We start from the raw sequence: 19123 nt of genomic DNA on the forward strand, positions 1-19123 counted from the left end.
GGAGATAGAAAGTGGCTGTTTCAAAGCTCAGAAAACATCTGTTTACCCCTGATAAAACTGCAGGAGTAGTTTCCCCAGAATTGCTTTTCTGCCAGAAGAAAGCAATCCCTTTCAGTTTCAGGGGCTGCAACGGCAGAAGCAGATGGGCTGCAAGGCCAGCCCTGCCAAGATGTGGCCTTTCCTTCCTGCAGCACCAAAAGTGTAATTGGCAACCACTCTGCAGCCACACCCGCTGCTCACACACTTTCGTTCACCACCCCTTCCTGCAGCATTCAGAGCAAGTCATCTGGTTTTTAAACACCCCGGGAAAATGCTCCAGCCTAGGGGCGTGCGGGTTGCTGTAGAGCTCTGTACAGTTTTAGTTTACCCAAAAAATCCCAAATTGAGAATCCTTTGCTGTGATAGAAATGCTGGTTCTGTTCCACTTATTCTGTTTCTCCAAATACAAGCCAGGTTAAATATCCAGACTTCATTTCTTCATCTTTCCCAGCCAGAAAATTCACCCCTGAACAGACTAAATCTAAGGGTATTTTAAATCTGCCAAACTTAGAAAAAACACAACACAAAAAAGTGTTTTCTTCTTGAAAACTATGCTGCTTTCTGGCCTGGTTGGATATCTGATATTCTCCTTCCTATTATTTTGGAAAAGTGCTCACATTTGAGAGGGAAAGCACTCCCAGGTTTATTAAAATTATCTGAGCCCCTCTTGTGGGAGCCCTTTTCTCCTGTTCCTTTCCCAGTAACTCTTTTTTTTCAGGACTGAGCTTCCCTGCCACTCCACTTGAAGACAGAACAGTACAAACCTCTTGCCTCACAGTTTCAGAGTGTGCGTTACAGGGAGGGAAAGAAGGGAAAAGCTGTCCTCCCTGGAAGAAAGGTAGGGGGAAATGAGGGACACTTTCATGCTTTTATGTACTGAAAGACAAAATTGCATACTTTCAAAGACAGTAATATGTTTAAAATAATTTCCTGTTTTCAGGAAGGAGCTAGCACTGGAGTAGGACACAGGAGACCACTTCTGTTGCTGATCTGTCATCCATCTGCATGTCTGCTATAGGTAAGGTAGCTAAAGTAAAAGGAATAACACTGCCCTTCATTAATTACTCTAAAGTGAACTGTCAAGAAGCAGCATTAAAAGAACAGGCACTCAGCAATAAATTGGTGTCAACAAATTTTAAAGTTTCTATTGGAAATAAGTAGTACACTACTGCAAAGTAGGGCATTTTAGAAATGAAAAGAAAAATGTTTTACATAGCTATTAGAGCTTCTTTCCATCATTTTCTTGTGTACAGAAATGGGTTTGTCTGGAAGAATGACAGGAGATGGAATTTTTAAGCCATTCAGTTTCTGATCAGTTAGATTTCAGCACAGAGGAATTAGGAGATACCCATATTCCAGTACCATCAGCTTGAATTCCAGTGGAGGTGGATCCTGTACTACCAAAACTGCTACCCAACCCAGCACTGACTCATATTTTTATCAATACCACAGAAAAGGCCAGTTATCAGAGATGAAAACTCAGCTGCCTTCCTAGTAATTCAGGGCAAAGATGAAGCATTCTCTCAGGTTGTGTAAGTACGATTCTCTGAACAGGAAGAATAGGTTGAGGTTGAACCTTGTCAGTTGCAGCCTTTGCAAGAGCTACTGAAACAAAAGAAAGCAAAAGCCTGCTACAGCTCCCAGGCTACACAGAAGGGGTATTCCGTTCCCTGGAATAGGAAAAGGTGGATGGCTGCTGGTACTTTAAAGTATCAATGCCCAATTACACAACTTTCTCACTCAAAAGGGATGTCTGTAACCCACAAGTCCTCAATCCCCTCTCTCCATAGTCAACAGGAGATACTTCTGCACATGGGAGGAGTACACCCTTTCACATAGTGTGCTTCATCTGATCGATGAAAAAAACAGGCTCATTCTCTGGGCTGTCAACTACATGTTCTCTACTAGTTCTGAAAGAATGAGAGCTTAGATGACTGCACCTAGCAGCTATATTTCAACAAGCTGTCAACCCTTTAGATCAGACAATTCACCTCTGATTTCCAAAACTCTTCTAACAATGCAGCAAAATTGAAAGCTGTCAGTAGAGGTATCAATAACCACCAGGAACACCACAAACTGGCAGATACTAAAAAGGATCAGTGAAACACAAGGGGGCAGGCAACAAAATTTTTATCTACTAATCAAGCTGAAGATCAAGTACTGTCCTTGCTCTACACTTTCACCTTCACTTCATCCCCAGTGGTATTTGTGCACTATATAAAAGTAAAGCTTGCAATAACTTCTGCACAGGCTTCAGGGGCTACCACAGCTTGTGTACCCATGACACTGTTACTGCTGCTCCTACCTCCACTGGCTCTTCAAGCTCCTGCAATCCTGCTGGGTTTGTGCACAGCACTACTGTCTCAGTGCAGTATCTAACACTGCTGCAGCACCACAGACACAACTCAGCAAGAGCTCTTCTCTTTCATGCCTCACCTTTAGCATCTTCATCTGTAAGGAAGGGGTGACATAATGCCCTTGATTGAACCTGGAAATCAGACAACCACAGAGGCTGAAATGGGTCTAAGTAGGCCAAGTGCCAGAATGAGGTCCGAGCTGAAAAGTCCAAGACAAATGTTTTTGTGAGGGCTCAGCAGCTGCTGCCCAACAACTGACCCCAAACAGCAGGCTACACTTGTGGGTACTGGCATGGAGAGCATTGCCCAGGCATTGCCACCGGTAACCCACAAAACAGAGCAGCAGCACACAGAGAGTTCCAGACATGACTGGCCGAGAATTAGGGCCATGCAAGGTCTTTCTGGACAAGCTGGACTCTCCACTTTATCCCAGCACTGAAGGCTTCATTGTGGCCACAGAAATTTTCAGATGGTTGTTTGGATTACAGCATCTACAAAAGCAGATGGAGTAAAATTAAGTGAAACTTTGTATCAAGACCCTTACTGGGCATGATACATCTAGAGCAGATTTTTTTAAAAAGAATGCTGATTCCAGTTTTGTAGTAGAAATAGGTAATCCTACCTAATCGTTTTAATTCAAGAATAGAATCTGGACATATATTATCATGGGTACAAGATGGCAGGATAGCATCAACCTTTGTTAACTGTGAACTAGTAAAAAAAAAATCCAAAGAAACATTTCCACACAATCGTGCTGTGAAAATACTGCTTTCAGAGTGACTGTTTTAGTCTTAGAAAAAGGAACTCTACTCTGTGTGTGCCTCCAAGACTGACAACTGTAATTCAAAAACCAAGATTCAAACAAGTAAATTGTTCACCACACACTGCTAGTACAGCAGCTGTACCAAACCCACTGTTTGCAGCCTAACAAAATATTTAAAATGGATGGCCTTGGATACATCCCCCCAGTTGTCTCTTGAACTGCCTGAGTTACAGAGTTCTTCCTTCCATAGCTGGAATGACCATTTTAAAGGAGACTGAAATATGGCCTAGTGCTCTCCCCTTTGCACAACCTCCTCCCCTCAAGAAACTAAACAGAACCCATGAGTACTTGCAGCTCCAGCACAGAAGACAGACAAGCAGCATTCACAACTGTTTTGAGTGTTCTCTCATTTGAAGGCACATTTCACTGTTCCCTGTGGCTGTAACACAAATTGCTTCTCTCTACAGATGAATCACAGGAGAGACTGAGAACAGAAAGGAGCAGTGTTTTTATTGCTGTGTAGTTGCTAAGTCTGCAGTGCCTTTGTTTTAACACTACCTCGCTTTTCGAGCCCTGCAGGATATAAGCCAGAGCCCTGGCACACTTCTCATATTTACTATGCCACAAATGAGTATGCCCGATCCCATTCTTCAGCTACCATGGCTTTTTGCCCCTAAGGGAAGTAGAGCTTTTATACGGATGTTGTAATCAAGCTCTCTCAAATGTATTCCTGAATGTTAGTTAAAGCTACCTGATCTAAAGAAAGAAGTGAAAAGTAATTCTAATCAGAATTTATAAAAATGTTCATGGCCTAGGAAAACAAACAAACAAACCATATTCAATAACCTTTCTAGTTTTCTGAGTCAAGTAAGCATTCAATAAAGCAATGCATGAATCCATTTTGTTTCGTGTACATAAGGAAGTGGCAGTGAATGCATCCAATTCTGGCAACATGGAGGCTGTCACTAGTAGCTTTAGCTTATTTTCTGTTTGTTAAAGACAGCCATGCAATTGCAAGTAACTCAGTAAATCATGTCCCAGTGGGGATTGCTCTGTGTGCCATGCCCTACTTCTGCTAGACAGTTATAGAACCTTTTCTTTTCCACGCAGCTTTTTCTCCTGCATTTGGACACCAAGAGACCGAATCCACTCCAGGGATCGAAAGCTGAACCGGGAGAAGCTGTATGAGGGCAACACCTGAGTTGACTTCGCGTCAGCACTAGAACAAACAGGTTCTGTGCGAAGTTCGAACGACCACGGATCACAAACACCGAAAGCTGCCAAACCACTTGGGTTTTGACCCAGGTTTATCAAAGAGCGTTGTGTAATTTCTCCTTTGGCTTGGCAGGAGCACAGGACCGGCTCGGTCCACGAGACTGCGTGTCCCACGTAATTCCAAAGGATGACATTTCAACAAAGGAAGGACATAGCATTATGTATTACTGCATGTTTTGTTGACTCTTCCCTCCCCCCTATACATAATCAGGTCACGTTCACCGCACAAACCACGGGTCGGCCCGGGATACGTTGCAAAATTCTATGGATAAGGTTGCATTTCTTTGCACCCTGCTGGCAACCCCCGCCCTCTGTGCCCAAGCCCCCTGGTCGCCCCGCCAGGCGTTGCCACGGTTACCAGAGCGTCCCTCCAGGAAACATATCTTCTAAGGGACGAGGCACCGGCCCGGCACTCAAACTCCCAAACGCGACCTCCAGCGACACCGCAAGGCCCATCTCCCCAGCGCCCTCCGCCCGCTGCCGGATTTGAAGCCTCCCTGCATCGCGGCCCCGCCGGATCTCCCTCACCTGTGCGGCGGCCGAGGCGGCCCTCGCGCGAGCCCTGGTGCTGCAGACGCGGCGCGAGGCCGCTCCCCGCGTCCCCCGAAGAAGCTGCGCCCACGCCACCGCCGCCATCTGGCTCCCCTGCCCCAGCGCACGGGAGGCGCAGCCACCAGCCTCGCGCAGTCACAAGGGGAGGGCGGGGGAAGGCAGCCAATCGGAGCGGCGGCCGGGGCCGTGCTGCACGCCGGGAGTTGTAGTTCCCTCCCCTCAGGCGAGCGGGCCGAAGGAAGGAGGGCGGTTTCCCGCAGGTACGTCATTGCTGGTGTGTGCTCCCGGGCAGCGGTCTCAGCAATTTACAGAATCACGGAATATCCTGAGTTGGAAGGGACCCACAAGGATCGTCGAGTCTAACTCTTATCCCTTCATAGGACCATCCTCAAGAGTTACCCCATGTGCCCAAGGCCTCTAGAATTCAGACAGGCTTGACGCCATGACCACGCCTCTGGGGAGCCTGTTCCAGTACTCAACCATCCTCTGAAGAACCTGTCAGGAAAATTAATCCACAAACACCAGAGGTTTATGTCCAAAAGAGAGAGGCCATGGGGCATTCCCCTGGGGTCTCTCAAATTTTTGGAGGGCGCAGCCTCTCTTTTATCCTAATTCCCGGCTGTATGTCCCTTCTCTCTTTCCCCATTGGCTGAGGTACTTGAGAGGTACAGACTTCCCAGGACGCCTGATACCTGAGACCACCCACCCCCACCCCCAATGCATAATCCCCTTCTTAATTCTTAACTCTTGTGGAACTTTATGGTGTTTCTCCAGCATCTCTTTCATCTTTAAGTGGAATCCATCCCATTGTTTCTGTTATCTCAGTGATAGTTTCATCTTATCAGCAGACCCACAGCTTGTTTGTAAAGACAAACCTGTCATTCCTCTCAATCTCTTTTAATTCAATAATTGTCTTTACAAACTTTAGTTATCATTGACTTAGTTTCTTGTTCTTGGAACTTTTTTGGTTTTGCAATTATTTGCAGTGGCCTCATTTTCTGCCCCTTTTTAGCCATCTCTGGGTCAGTAGGCATGGCTACTGCCTGCATCCCTTTGATCACATGTTGAATGAGTTGTACTAAGCAAGGGGTCCTGCATGGTAAAAAGATTAGAGTTGCTGCAACACAGACGAGAAAAAGCATTTGTTTAACCCACAGTCCACCAGGTAACTGAGAGGAATGACGGGTTTGTCTTTACAAACAAGCTGTGGGTCCGCTGATAAGATGCAGCTATCAGTGAGAGACAACAGAAACAATGGGATGAATTCCACTAAAAGATCAAAGAGGCACTGAAAGAGCACCATGAATTCCACAAAAGTTAAGAATTAAGAAGGGATTATGCGGGGGGGGGGGGGAGGGGGGGGGGGCAGGTATCGCAGGTATCAGGCTTTCCAGGAAACCTGTACCTCTCAAGTACCTCAGCCTATGGGGAAAGAGAGAAGGGACAAGTGGCCTGGAATTAGGATAAAAAGGAGGCTGCGCCCTCCAAAAATTTGAGAGACCCAAGGGGAATGCCCCATGGCCTCTCCCTTTATTCAAATAAAGAAGAAGGACTCCTCTGTCTCCTTTTTGGACATAAACCTCTGGTGTTTGTGGATTAATTTTCCTGACATAACTGTTATAAATGCAAAGGCAAATTTGGGATAAAATCAAAGAGAGAAATTTATTAATAAACAGCAAAGAATAACAATGAGAGAAAAAAACCACAATAAAAATGGTCAGCGCAGCGCTGGGTGGACAGGGTCTACACCCGAGGTGTAGGGTTCCCAAATCCACGTCTGAGCGCTCTCAGGATTGGAGTTTTATAGGATTTTTAAGTCCTCAGGCTAAAATTCCAAGCAGGCTCCATTCATCAAGTGTTCTTGATTGTTCGGTGAATGGATTTCCTGGCTTGGAAAAATAGACCTAACCAGTGTCCGGACAGAGTCTCCTCATATGTAAAGAGACTCTGTATGTATTTTAATTTTGGGTTATCAAGGCTGAAGTGGTGTGATCCGGGGTTGGTGCCGATGGAAATCTCAGCAGAGTCTTCCCTTTTGTTTCCAGTGATTGCATCTCCAACACTGGTCTGACAGGTGGGGGATTCAGGACTAGCGACGGATACTTTTTCTGAGGCTCGTCTTTGTCGACCTTGATTGTTTCACAACCGAGATCTGCAGGGACGTTGGTCAGATCCGGGGGTGGGTTCCTCCTCTGAGCTAGTCCTTTTGTTTTCTTGATGGCTCTCGTCCTGTCTATTTTCCGAGCTAATGTTCGTTATCTGGGTGTTGGCTGCAATCCTTTGCCTTCGGAGAAAAACTCCCGGCCAGGCTTGGAAGAAGGGTTTATATATACATCTTTGGATTTTTATTATTTCAACACATATACATCTTATTTATATCTTTACGAATTTTTATTTACACAATTTATTACATAACCATGAAAACATGTTCCATTCCCATCCTTTCCATGTTTGGACTGGTACATGAGCTAACTTTCTTATTCTTTTTGTTATCTGTTTTACCACCTTTCCATTGTCATCTATTTGCAAACAGCAGTTTGAGTCCTTTAATTTGCCACACACTCTCCCTTCTACTAATTAATAGTCTAATACCATCTCATGTTGAAATATTGCAGTTCTCATCTGAGTAGACTGGTCAGCAAGAAGTCAAGAGCTGTAGCTGTCTGGTTGATTATTATTTCAAAGACAGCTTGCAACCTAATTATCCTATTTAAATTATAAATGGGTTCTCTGGCACCTGATATTCATTCAGGTGGTCATTCATCTTTGCCTCACTGTTTTACAGCCTTAAAGGAGGGCAGTTGGGGGTCCAGCAATCTAAACCCAAAGATAAAGTCCAGTCACAAACCCTTTTTCCCACTGTGATAAATGTATCTTTGGATAAAAATTCGTAAAAGCATAAATAAATATAACTGTATCTATAACGATGTAAGAAAATATAAAATATAGTATGGCCTAAGGATTCCTCCCCAGACCCAGCAGTGACTACCCCCTCAGGTGGTAACGATTCTAAACTATGCTCATCAGCCTGAGAAAAAAGGCAGGACACGGACAATCGGGCTAAACAATGAGAGGAGCCCGGCCGAGATACCCATCGGCTCCTCAACGGACCTGAACACTCCACCCTGCAGGCCCCGACCAAAGGTGCAATCAGGCTAAACAATGAGAGGAGCCCGGCCAAGATACCCATCGGCTCCGTACCGGACCTGGACACTCCACCCTGAGAGCCCAACCGAAGATACAATAAGGAAGCACTCAGAACCTTTCACATGCGAGAGTGTTGCCCGATCCGAAGAAAACACAAACAACCGAAGTCGTTTATGCGGTGCTTTATTGAGGGCCCGGGAGCCTGTGGACTAGTGTCCAAAGACAGAGCCCCATTTCACAGAAAAATCACAGGGTTTTTATATGTTTTCTACATGATTTCTTCATCATCACAAACTTTCACTACTTGGTACGATTATCTCTTTAACCTTTAAATTCTGCCAACAGGTACATTCCTTAGATTATCTCCTAGTTACACTGCTTACATTGCAATATTTGCTATACAGTTCATCTGCAGGTTACATGCGGCCTACCAAGCCTTAGCATAACTACTACTAATGTCAACTAATGCTAACTGTTAACGTTTGCTACTATCTTAATAATACAGTTTATTGAATCAAATGGCAACAATTCCCCCCTTTTGAGCATTCTTCAATCTTCTGCAAGAATGCTCAACTCTTAGTTCTCGTTGGCTCTTTCAAATGCTGGATTATCGTGCCCAACGACATCTTCATATTTCGGAGGAGGTCGACGTCTTTCGTTGAGGCGTATCTCCTTGGTTCTTGCCTAGGCTTTGATCACTCTTCTGGTGCGTCTTGTTTCCTTTTCGATGACTCCTAGAACACACTTATAGGCTAACCAAATGATTAGTAACAAGACTGCAAATAACAGAATGTACTGTATCATTGACGAAACCCATCCAGAAACCTGAAGTCCTAAAGACTCAAATATTGCTCCGATCCAATTATGTTGTGCTTCTTTTTCAATTTCTTTTGTTTTGGATTCAATCATTTCCAATTGAGAAATATCTTTCTCTACTTCAATGGTCACGTTTGGAATATGGATGCAGCAATGGTCAATTTTCCTTTTTAGATACTGACACACCCCATGCTCTTTTAACAATAGCATATCCAGTGCCATCCTGTTCTGTAAAGTCATTCGGGATGTGGCTTGTAATTGCAGATTCATGTCTTTAAATCCTTTCTTAGTGGCTGCTGCCAATCTCTCAGTTTGCCCTAGCAATTTGTATAGCATTTCTCTGTTCCTATAGGAAGCCACATGTGCAAATAGTGAACTCCACCATCAGGTTCATGCCATTCATCTTCTAGTTCAGTGAATTCATCCACTTCTCTTTTCTTTCGTTTAGATTTTAATTCCGATTGTTTCCAGAGGGGGCAGAGGGTCGGGACTCCCAGAGTGATTTGTGTCACAGGCCCATCTATAGGAATGTGCGTAGTCCATTGTCCGTGTCCCATTACCCAGACTAAATTTCCTGGACTTTTGACAGTAGTAACTCTACAACTTACCGCTCGTCTGATTCCACTGCTTCTGGATGCTTCTCCTGTAATTGTATGATTAAATTTTCTACATTCACATCCCCACTTAAGTAGTACTCTAAGAGGAGCCAGGCTAATTTGGCTTCCAGGGGTATCACATGTAATGACTTTAGTACAATTCCAATTTTCCTTAGCTGCTTTAATGTCTCTTGTAGAGGTCCCTGTTCTATAGACTTCTTCCGGGGTTTGATTTTTACTTCCTGTCCATTGTATACACCAGTCTACTGCTCCAATATAACTATAATGTTCTAATAAACTCGGACCCCATACGGTTTTCCACTCATCCCACAATGTCGTTTGGCTCGTAATATTTTGGCAATCTTGTAACTCATCATACTTACACCACCCTACATCATTAAACCCTCTTATACGGGTAAATTGGCTGTTGGGCAGTTTCATACAATCTTCTTCAGGTCGGACAACTACCTTTTGGACAGTCTTTTGACATACTGTAGATGTGTTGTCTGCCGTCTCAGGTAGTAATGGAATGGGAATTATTCCCCACGGAATTGGTTCTCCTGCTGCTTGTGGGAGGGGTAAGCATGCTGTAATTCGGGACACATTTTGGACTTTTCCAAAATCTCTAATCAACCCTACCACTAAATTCTCTTGTTCGTGACTTTGATGTACAGCTACTCCTGTATCTCTCGGCTCTCTATGCTTCTTTCCTGCTATGTGAGTGGGCCTGACTTCTTGTTGTAGATGCAACTCAGCTTCCACTATCCTTATTCCATAATCAGCCTCAACTTCACACATCACTAAACACAAATACTTTCCTTCAAAAGAGCCAATTTGAGGATTACTAATATTCAACCATCCCGCACCGTTTCCAGACTGTTCCCACCAGCTAACTCCTTGGTCCATTTTATCCCATGACCTTTGGTTGTTTTCTTTCCACCATTTAACTTGCAATCCCTGGCCACATTCTCATTTTAACACGAATGAGCAGTTTACCTTTAAAAGAGATCCATCCCACATGTCTTGTACAGCCCAGGTGGGTTTCACTTCTACGGATTCCTGGGATGGAGTATCATTCTTCAATTTCCAGGGCACTACTCTCAATTTAATTTGCTTGTAATCAAAGGTTTTCCGGGATTTTACAATGCACATGTATACTGCCATATCTTCTTGGCTTACTCGCTTCAGTTATAATGTGGTATTTCCTTTTTGTGCATCCTTATCCCAAACTGTGACAATATTTGCTTCTGGATAATCAGGACCTTTCTTCCAGGTTGCCTGTACATTCCGGACTTCAGTTTTCTGGTCATTCATTACGGAACAGGTCAGGTTCACATCCATTCTTTCCATAACACCAACCACTGGTTTGGTAACTGCAACCACAATAGAGCTGTTAACAAGAATGGGTTTCGTTATTACCAGTAACAATACAATCAAGAGGGCTACTTTTTGCGAAATATCACCCGTGTTGGAGAGACTATCTGAGTCTCCCATTGTACAGGGACTTTCTTGACTCGGGTGCAGTGGATCCATGGGTCGATTCCTTCGACCTTTACTGCAGTGTAAGTTGTCAGGATCACTTGGCGGGGCCTGTCCCATGTCTCCTTCAAGGGGTGGGTGGACCAATTCTTCACATAGACTTGGTCTCCTGGTTGAATGTCATGCACCGGATTTTCCAGTGGTAAAGGTCGATTCCACTGCAAGGCTCCCCTTAAAGCATTAAGAGTTTTGTTTAGTGACATGATATAACCAAATATTGTCTGATCACCCTGCACGTGCAAATCTCCTTTCAATACATTAGCATGGTATGGTTTTCCATATAGGATTTCATATGGACTAACTCCCACTCGCTCCCTGGGTTTGATTCTGATTCTGAGCAATGCCAATGGCAGTGCCTGTGGCCACTGTATTTTTGCCTCTTGGCAAATTTTCTTAATTTGTCCCTTAATTGTCTGATTCATCCGTTCTACCTGACCACTCGATTGAGGTCGCCAAGGGGTGTGTAAGTCCCAAGATATATCTAACATCCTGGCCACTTCTTGTACTATTCCTGCTACAAAGTGTGGGCCTCTATCTGATGACAGTCCTAACGGTACCCCAAATCTTGGAATAATTTCTTTCAACAGTGTTTTGACTACTTCCTTTGCCTGATTGGTTCAACAAGGAAAGGCTTCAGGCCATCCTGAGAAAGTGCATACATACACTAAAAGATACTTGAAGTTTTGTGCTTTCGGTAATTCTGAAAAATCTACTTGCCAGTAATCTCCTGGTTCTGGTCCCACTTGTAATTTCCCCAACTGGATCTGCTTCCTAACTATTGGGTTGTTCTTCAAACAAGTTGGACACATGGCATTCACCCGTTTTGCCAATGTTAACATCTGGTTAGAAATTACTTCTCTTTTTAGAAATTTTACCAATGCCTCTGCTCCCCAATGGCATTTATTCTGTTCAGTCTCTAAAATGGCTCTCATAATTCGGGTGGGAACTACAACTTGTCCCATGGCTGTTACATACCATCCAATTGCATTCTTCTGTGCTCGCAGCAGTGATGCTAGTTTTTCATCATCCGGGGAATACTTCGGTTCTTGAATCAAATGTGGAGTTACAGGACTCACCTTAGTGGGAATCAGGGCCATTTGGGTCCACACCTCTCTGGCCACTTCTCGTGCTGTGACATCAGCCAATCTGTTTCCTTGATATATTTTTCCTTCTTCCTTTTGGTGACCTCTCACATGCATTATTGCAACTTTTTCAGGTTGGTGTACTGCATCTAGCAAGGCTAGAATTTCAGTTCTATATTTGATGGTAGTTCCCTGAGAGTTCAATAACCCTCGTTCTTTCCACAAGGCACCATGAATGTGCACAACCCCGAAAGCATATTTAGAATCGGTCCATATATTCACTTTCTTTCCGGAACTTAATATTAGGGCTCTAGTGAGTCCAATGATCTCAGCTCGCTGAGCTGACGTTCCAGGGACCAAGGCCTTTGTTTCCACTACAGTGGTAACTGTCACCACCGCATATCCCGCATACCTGGTACCATTTTCTACAAAGCTGGACCCGTCGGTAAACAGTTCCCAATCCGGATCTTCCATTTTTCCGTCTTTCAAATCCATTCGGCTGGCATACACTTGTTCAATCACCTCCATGCAGTCATGTGCTAATTCTCCTTCTTCCTGCTCACTGCGGAGAAATTCTGCTGGGTTAACATGATTAGTCATTTTTAGATCCACATCATCCTGTTCTCTCAGAATTGCTTGGTATTGCAGCATTCTGCTGGATGAAAGCCAGTGACCCCCCTTCTGTTCCAAGACTGCCAGTACCATGTGAGGCACAAATACCTCTATTTTCCTTCCCAAAATCAGTTTCCTGGCTTCCTGGATGAGGATCACTGTGGCCGTAACTGCCCGCAAGCATGACGGCCAACCAGCACTTACCGTATCTAGTTGTTTCGAAAAATACCCTACCGGGCGTTTCCATGAACCAAGTCTCTGAGCTAGCACTCCTAGTGCCAGTTTTTGTCTCTCATTTACATACAAGTGAAAGTCTTTATTTAAATCAGGAAGGCCTAATGCCGGAGCTTCTCTCAAGGCTTGTTTCAAGTCTTCAAAGGCCTTTTTCCTCTGTCGATCCCAGCTCAACTGCAGTTCTTTCAGAGCTTCATATAATGGTTTAGCTAGAAGTCCAAAATTCAGAATCCACAGCCTGCACCATCCTACCATTCCCAGAAAAGACCTTAGTTCCTGATGGTTCCTGGGAAGGGGAATAGCACAAATAGCTTCCACTCGATTGACTCCCAATCGTCTCTGGCCTTGGGTGATCTCACATCCCAAGTAATTTACACTCTCTTTTATCAGCTGTGCCTTTTCTTTTGACACTCGGTAGCCAGCCTGGCCCAACATATTCAACAAAGCAATAGTCAATTTCAGACACAATCCTTTTTCTGCTGTTGCCAAAAAGATATCATCCACATACTGGAGAACAACATAAGAGGAAGGTAACTCTCTTACCTCAGCAGTCTTCCACTCTTCTAATTCCTTTGCCAATTGATTTCCAAATATTGTAGGGCTGTTTTTGAATCCTTGCGGCAGTCGAGACCAGGTGAGCTGTCTCTTCCTTCCAGTGTCAGGATTTTCCCATTCAAATGCGAAATATTTCCTACTTTCCAATGCCAGAGGGATGCAGAAGAAAGCATCTTTCAAATCAATAACAGAGAACCATTTAAATTTTTCCGACACAGATGTTAATAGAGTATACGGATTGGCAACCACTGGGTGAATGTCTTTGACAATATTATTAATTGCCCTTAAATCCTGCACTAGCCGATACTTACCATTCGGTTTTCTAACTGGAAAAATAGGGGTGTTAAAGTCTGATTCACATTCCTGCAAAATTCCTTGTGCTAAAAACTGAGTTATCAAAGGAGCGACACCCTGTTTAGCTTCTAATTTAATTGGGTATTGTTTTATTCTCACTGGCTGAGCACCTTCTTTTAATTCTACTACCACCGGCTGAGCAGCTTTTGATTTTCCCGGGTTCCCCGACTCCCATACCCAAGGTACCACAGCTTGATCTACTTCAATAGGAATAGGAGAGGGATCAATTTCTTTTATTACAAACAATTTAGCAGTTTCTTCTCCCGGAACCTCTAATTTTACTCTCCCATTCTCAAATATAATTCTGACATTTAATGATGACAACAAATCTCTGCCAAGCAATGGCTTGGGGCAATTAGGCATATACAGAAACTGGTGGTCTAATTCTTTTCCTCCAAATCTCAAATTTAATGGTTGTAAGAAGGGTCTTTCTTCTAATTGTCCCATTGCCCCCACCACCTGTATGGTAGTATCACTAATAGGTCCCAACCTTTTGTTTAAAACTGAATGCGTTGCCCCCGTATCCACAATAAACTCTTGTTCTTTTCCATCAATATCAATCCTGACCTTCAAGTCCTGTTCTAGTCAGCTTTGAGTCTGATAATTTCCCAACACAAATGCTTGGGCGCCACCTTCTGGATTCACAGGGTAACCTGTTGATCCATTCACTGGCATTCCTCCCAGTCCAGCTTTCACTGGGCACTCATTTTTCCAATGTCCTATCTGACAACAGAACGCGCATTGATTAGGAGCAATCCCTCCTTGTTGTGGACCAGGAGGGGCCATCCCCCGTCCCCCAAAATTGACATTCTGGAATCCTGCCCTGCCACGTCCAGAGCCACGACCGCGCCCAAAACCACCTCTGCCTCTTCCTCTATTACCGGCTTGCTGCATTATAGCTAATAGATTCGCCTGCTGTTTCTTGGCCGTTTCTTTTTCTCTGTTATTATAAACCTTCCAAGCCACTTCTAGCATTTTATCCAGATCCCGAGTATCCTGACCTTCTAATTTCTGCAGTTTTTTACGTATATCTTCCTGTGCCTGACCCAAAAAGATTAAAGCAAGCTGCAATTTTCCTGCCTCACTGTCGATCTCCAAATCAGTGAAGCGACTAGCAGTCTCCTTAAGGCGTTCTAAAAACGCCGAAGGAGATTCATTCTTATCCTGCCTGACTGAATACAACTTCAACCAATTTAGTGTTTTAGGCATCCCAGTCCTGATTCCTTCCACCAACAACTCCTGGTACGCCCTGATAGATTCCATCCCTTCAGCCTTGTTCGGGTCCCATCCCGGATCATCACTCAGAACCAAGTCATTCACGGTTCCCCCAGCTCGATACAGTCTAATCATTTCCCGAGCACGCTCTTTCATTGCCCGCAACACCATCCCTTTTTCAGTGGAATCCATTAGGGTATCTAATAAAACCTGCATGTCATTCCAGTCCGGATTCTGAGTCCTAACAATCATCTTAACCACCCGTGCCGCTCTTTCAGGATTCTCACGGTAATTACCTGCTGACTGCTTCCAAATCACCAAATCTCCTGGGGAGAAAGGTACTTTCACAACCACTTTCTCTTTTTGGGGTCCCACAGCTTCCCTTAAAGGGGCAATAAACTGGGGTCCCCCATAATTTTTACGTCCCTGTCTAGTTCGTGCCGCGAGAGGAGTATTCCGCTGATTTTGGGAAGGGGTTGAAAGACGCATAGCAACCTTTTTAGCATTCCCTGGTGCCACTGTAATGTTTGTCGCCTCCTCATCCTCCTCCTCCTCCTCCTCCTCCTCCTCTGAACTACTTTCAGGTAACGGCGGATACAACGAGGGATGGAGTGAGGCAGAAGGGAGGGGTGAAACGGTAGGAAGGGGTGAAGCAGAAGGGAGGGGTGAAGCAGAAGGGAGGGGTGAAGCAGAAGGCGCGCCTGGTGACACCATTAAAGACAAATCTTCTTCTGGCCGGAATTTTAAGGCTAAACACTGCACACATTTAGATTCCTTTTTACAACACTTCCCCCCCCGCACTCAGATTCCTTCATTTCCAGCACCATTATTCCACACTCAGTTTGCCACTCCTTTTTACGACGCAGTAAATGAAACAAGTCTAAATATTGTATTTCATCCCATTTCTCACTCTCCTCCAAATAGCGCATTAACGAATTTATGGTGTCAAAATCCACAGTACCATTCTTTGGCCATAACGGCCCTTCTCGCTTATATTCGGGCCACCAATGATTACAATAATCAATCATTTTATCCTTACTCATCTCCTGGAAAAACCCTTCACCTTTCCACCTCTTCAGTAAACATCCCAGCAGGGTATTTTCTGGGATACCTTTATCAGATTGAACCATAGACTTATCAGACTGAACCATAAACTTAAGTGCCTTGAATGCCATTTTGAACCTTACTTACAGCCGTACAAAAACTCGGTAACCAATAGCAACAACCAATATGCAACAATATACGAAACAATAAAAACCACAATCAATACTGACAGCCCAACAAAATCAATCATACCACACACTCACACAACAATGTCTCCAATACTGAGGTAGTTTCACTTTTAGCAGCAACAACTTACAAACACCTAAACAATAATTCAACAACAAACTATCATATCAACCAATAAGCAGCAATATACGAAACCACAATCAATATTTACAGTTTAACAAATTTAAGCAAACCACATACAGCAAACAAAAGGGACTAAATACCAGATAAATACCAGACCAACCCAACTTGCCGCTTCCCGACGCCGCGAGGGGCAAGTGCCGGACCTGCGCAGCTTTTCGCCGCATCTGACAGCCGGCGCCTAGGCTCCCCAGACCACCCAGACGTCTTAGCCCAACCCTGCGAGGACCGCCGCCTCGTCTTATGAGCAGGCACCCAAACCAGAACCAGAAAATAAAGCACCTTCGGGCTTACCTTTCGCAGTCGTCCGCCAGGTGCGGGGGTCGGGCACGAACCGATGACTCCCCGAGAATCACTCGGTGCTGGCGTGGAGTGGATCAGAACGCGAACCGCCCCAGTCACCTTCGGAGTCCTGCCGCGGTCGCCAGAAAACTGTTGCCCGATCCGAAGAAAACACAAACAACCGAAGTCGTTTATGCGGTGCTTTATTGAGGGCCCGGGAGCCTGTGGACTAGTGTCCAAAGACAGAGCCCCATTTCACAGAAAAATCACAGGGTTTTTATATGTTTTCTGCATGATTTCTTCATCATCACAAACTTTCACTACTTGGTACGATTATCTCTTTAACCTTTAAATTCTGCCAACAGGTACATTCCTTAGATTATCTCCTAGTTACACTGCTTACATTGCAATATCTGCTATACAGTTCATCTGCAGGTTACATGCGGCCTACCAAGCCTTAGCATAACTACTACTAATGTCAACTAATGCTAACTGTTAACGTTTGCTACTATCTTAATAATACAGTTTATTGAATCAAATGGCAACAAGAGGACTCTGCCCAACTGTCTATTGATTCAGTTCGTCGGTTCCAGGAAATCCATTCAACCAACCATCTAGACTCTTTGTTGAACAGTGACTGCTCGGAGTTTGGCCTCAGGGCACAAAACCCCTATAAAAACCCCGGACAGACAACTCTCCTTTGTGGATTTGGGAACTCGGTACCTTTGGGTACAGATCCCTGTCCACCCGGCGCTGCGCTGATCTATTTATTGTGGTTTTTTTCTCTCGTTGCTGGTGCTTGGAATTGTTTTATAATAAATCGCTTTTTTATTAACCTTATTTTGCCATTGCATTTATAACAGATTGGTGCTGTGACTCGGATTCGGAGAAAACTGTGGGGAACCTCACTTCCCAGGACGGGTACCCCCGCTGATTTCGGCGGCCTGGTGAGTTGAGAGCCCCCGTAGCTCGTTCCGACATCCGAACTAAATTTAGGCTGAGAAAAACCACAATAAAAGGGAAACGGATCCAGAGGAGAGAGCTCGGGAAGGCACGGAGCCTTCAGGAAGCCGCGGCTTGTTTTGCTCATAAAACGTCTGCTGTGCACGAAGACATCCATGCAGGAAAATAGCTGTAAGTACTGCTGGTTGAGCGAGGTGATCGGGCGAGTGTGTGAGACGTGATCTGATCACGGAGCGAGTGCGGACTTCAAGGTCACGTTTCCATCCTCCCGCGAGGGAATTGGCCGGCTGTGAAGGAAGCGATTTGTTGTGAAAAAGTTCCCTCTACACACACTTGTAAAAACCTGAGACGAAAGGGCGTCTTGGGGGACTGATCACGAGAGGCTAAAAGGGGAAGGATATGTCCTGTCGGGCTCGGGAATTGGTAAACCCTTTCAGCCAACGGACCTAGGTAAAGGTCCAGAAGAGGATCGGAGTGCCAATTACAAGAAACCTCAGCTCAGCTCGCTGAAGGGTGAGTATTTAAACTTTGATTTCTCGAGTAAAACGCGAAAAGGTCACAACGCAGAAACGAAAAAAACAGACTGGTAAGAAATTTTTTACATACTAAATATGGGGCAGAAAAAGAGTAAAATGCAGAAAAAGACCACCGGGAAAGGCCCCTCCGATCAGGCGGAGAGGTCGCTAGACATCCCACTGGAAAGCCCTTTGGGATGGATGCTAAAATACTGGGAAGATTGTCCCCAGAGAAAAGGTAAGTCTAAGACAAAAATGATCCATTATTGTGTAGAGGTTTGGGGAGGACAAGAATTGAGAAGTCACCTCACTTGGCCGGTGTTAGGCACATTCGAAAGATGGACATGTAATGAATTGCTCTCCTATGTGGAGGGCAAAGTCCCCTCGGACTCCGAGGAGAGGGAATATGCTAAACTCTGGTTAACCGCCAGAGTAGGGCTATTCCCGATAAAACAAAAAGAAAAACGTGGGTCGAGAGATGAACCCTGGGAACCTCTCGACCATTTACCACCCCCATATCATGGACTGGCGGAGCGTTCTCTTATAGATCAAGTAGTGCCTTCAGCACCTTCGGGCTCCCAAGAACAACCCGCTGAGATGTATGTATCCAGGGCGGGAGAATCAGTGTCGGCAGCTGTGCCGGCAGCCCTCCCCTTACCCCCGCCTGCGGATAACATAGTCACAGCAACCTCTCCAGAGGCTTTTCCTGCGCAAGGCAGGGGGCCACTCTATCCGCACTTGCCAGTCCAGTCACCACAGCCGCGACCTTCCCATGTAATGGAAGGGATCCCTCCCGTTAACCGGGTGGCGGCAGAGT

General features: G+C 44.9%; 1 protein-coding gene and 1 long non-coding RNA gene across 13 annotated transcripts in view; one reads left to right on the forward strand and one right to left on the reverse strand.

Annotated features, from left to right (window-relative positions):
* Positions 1–5510, reverse strand: part of MOCS1 (molybdenum cofactor synthesis 1) — a 34186-nt gene extending 28676 nt beyond the window's left edge. For 8 of the 12 annotated variants that reach the window (XM_058835358.1, XM_058835361.1, XM_058835350.1 and 5 more), the window contains exon 1: positions 2476–2527. In XM_058835358.1, coding sequence (XP_058691341.1) covers positions 2476–2490 — 15 coding nt within the window. In that variant the 5' untranslated portion in view covers positions 2491–2527. Of the gene's footprint in view, positions 1–2475; positions 2576–4251; positions 4384–4962 lie in introns of those variants that run through there. The other 4 variants (XM_058835348.1, XM_058835356.1, XM_058835349.1 and 1 more) reach the window with 4 other exon arrangements.
* LOC131577476 (uncharacterized) lies at positions 97–4397 on the forward strand. Its single transcript, XR_009277215.1, has 3 exons — positions 97–877; positions 980–1057; positions 4270–4397. It is a non-coding gene; the product is annotated as an uncharacterized LOC131577476 (long non-coding RNA).
* Positions 5511–19123: the final 13613 nt, after the last annotated feature.

The sequence above is a fragment of the Poecile atricapillus genome, chromosome 3 (genome assembly GCF_030490865.1).
Source record: "Poecile atricapillus isolate bPoeAtr1 chromosome 3, bPoeAtr1.hap1, whole genome shotgun sequence".
NCBI classification, from domain to species: Eukaryota; Metazoa; Chordata; class Aves; order Passeriformes; family Paridae; genus Poecile; species Poecile atricapillus.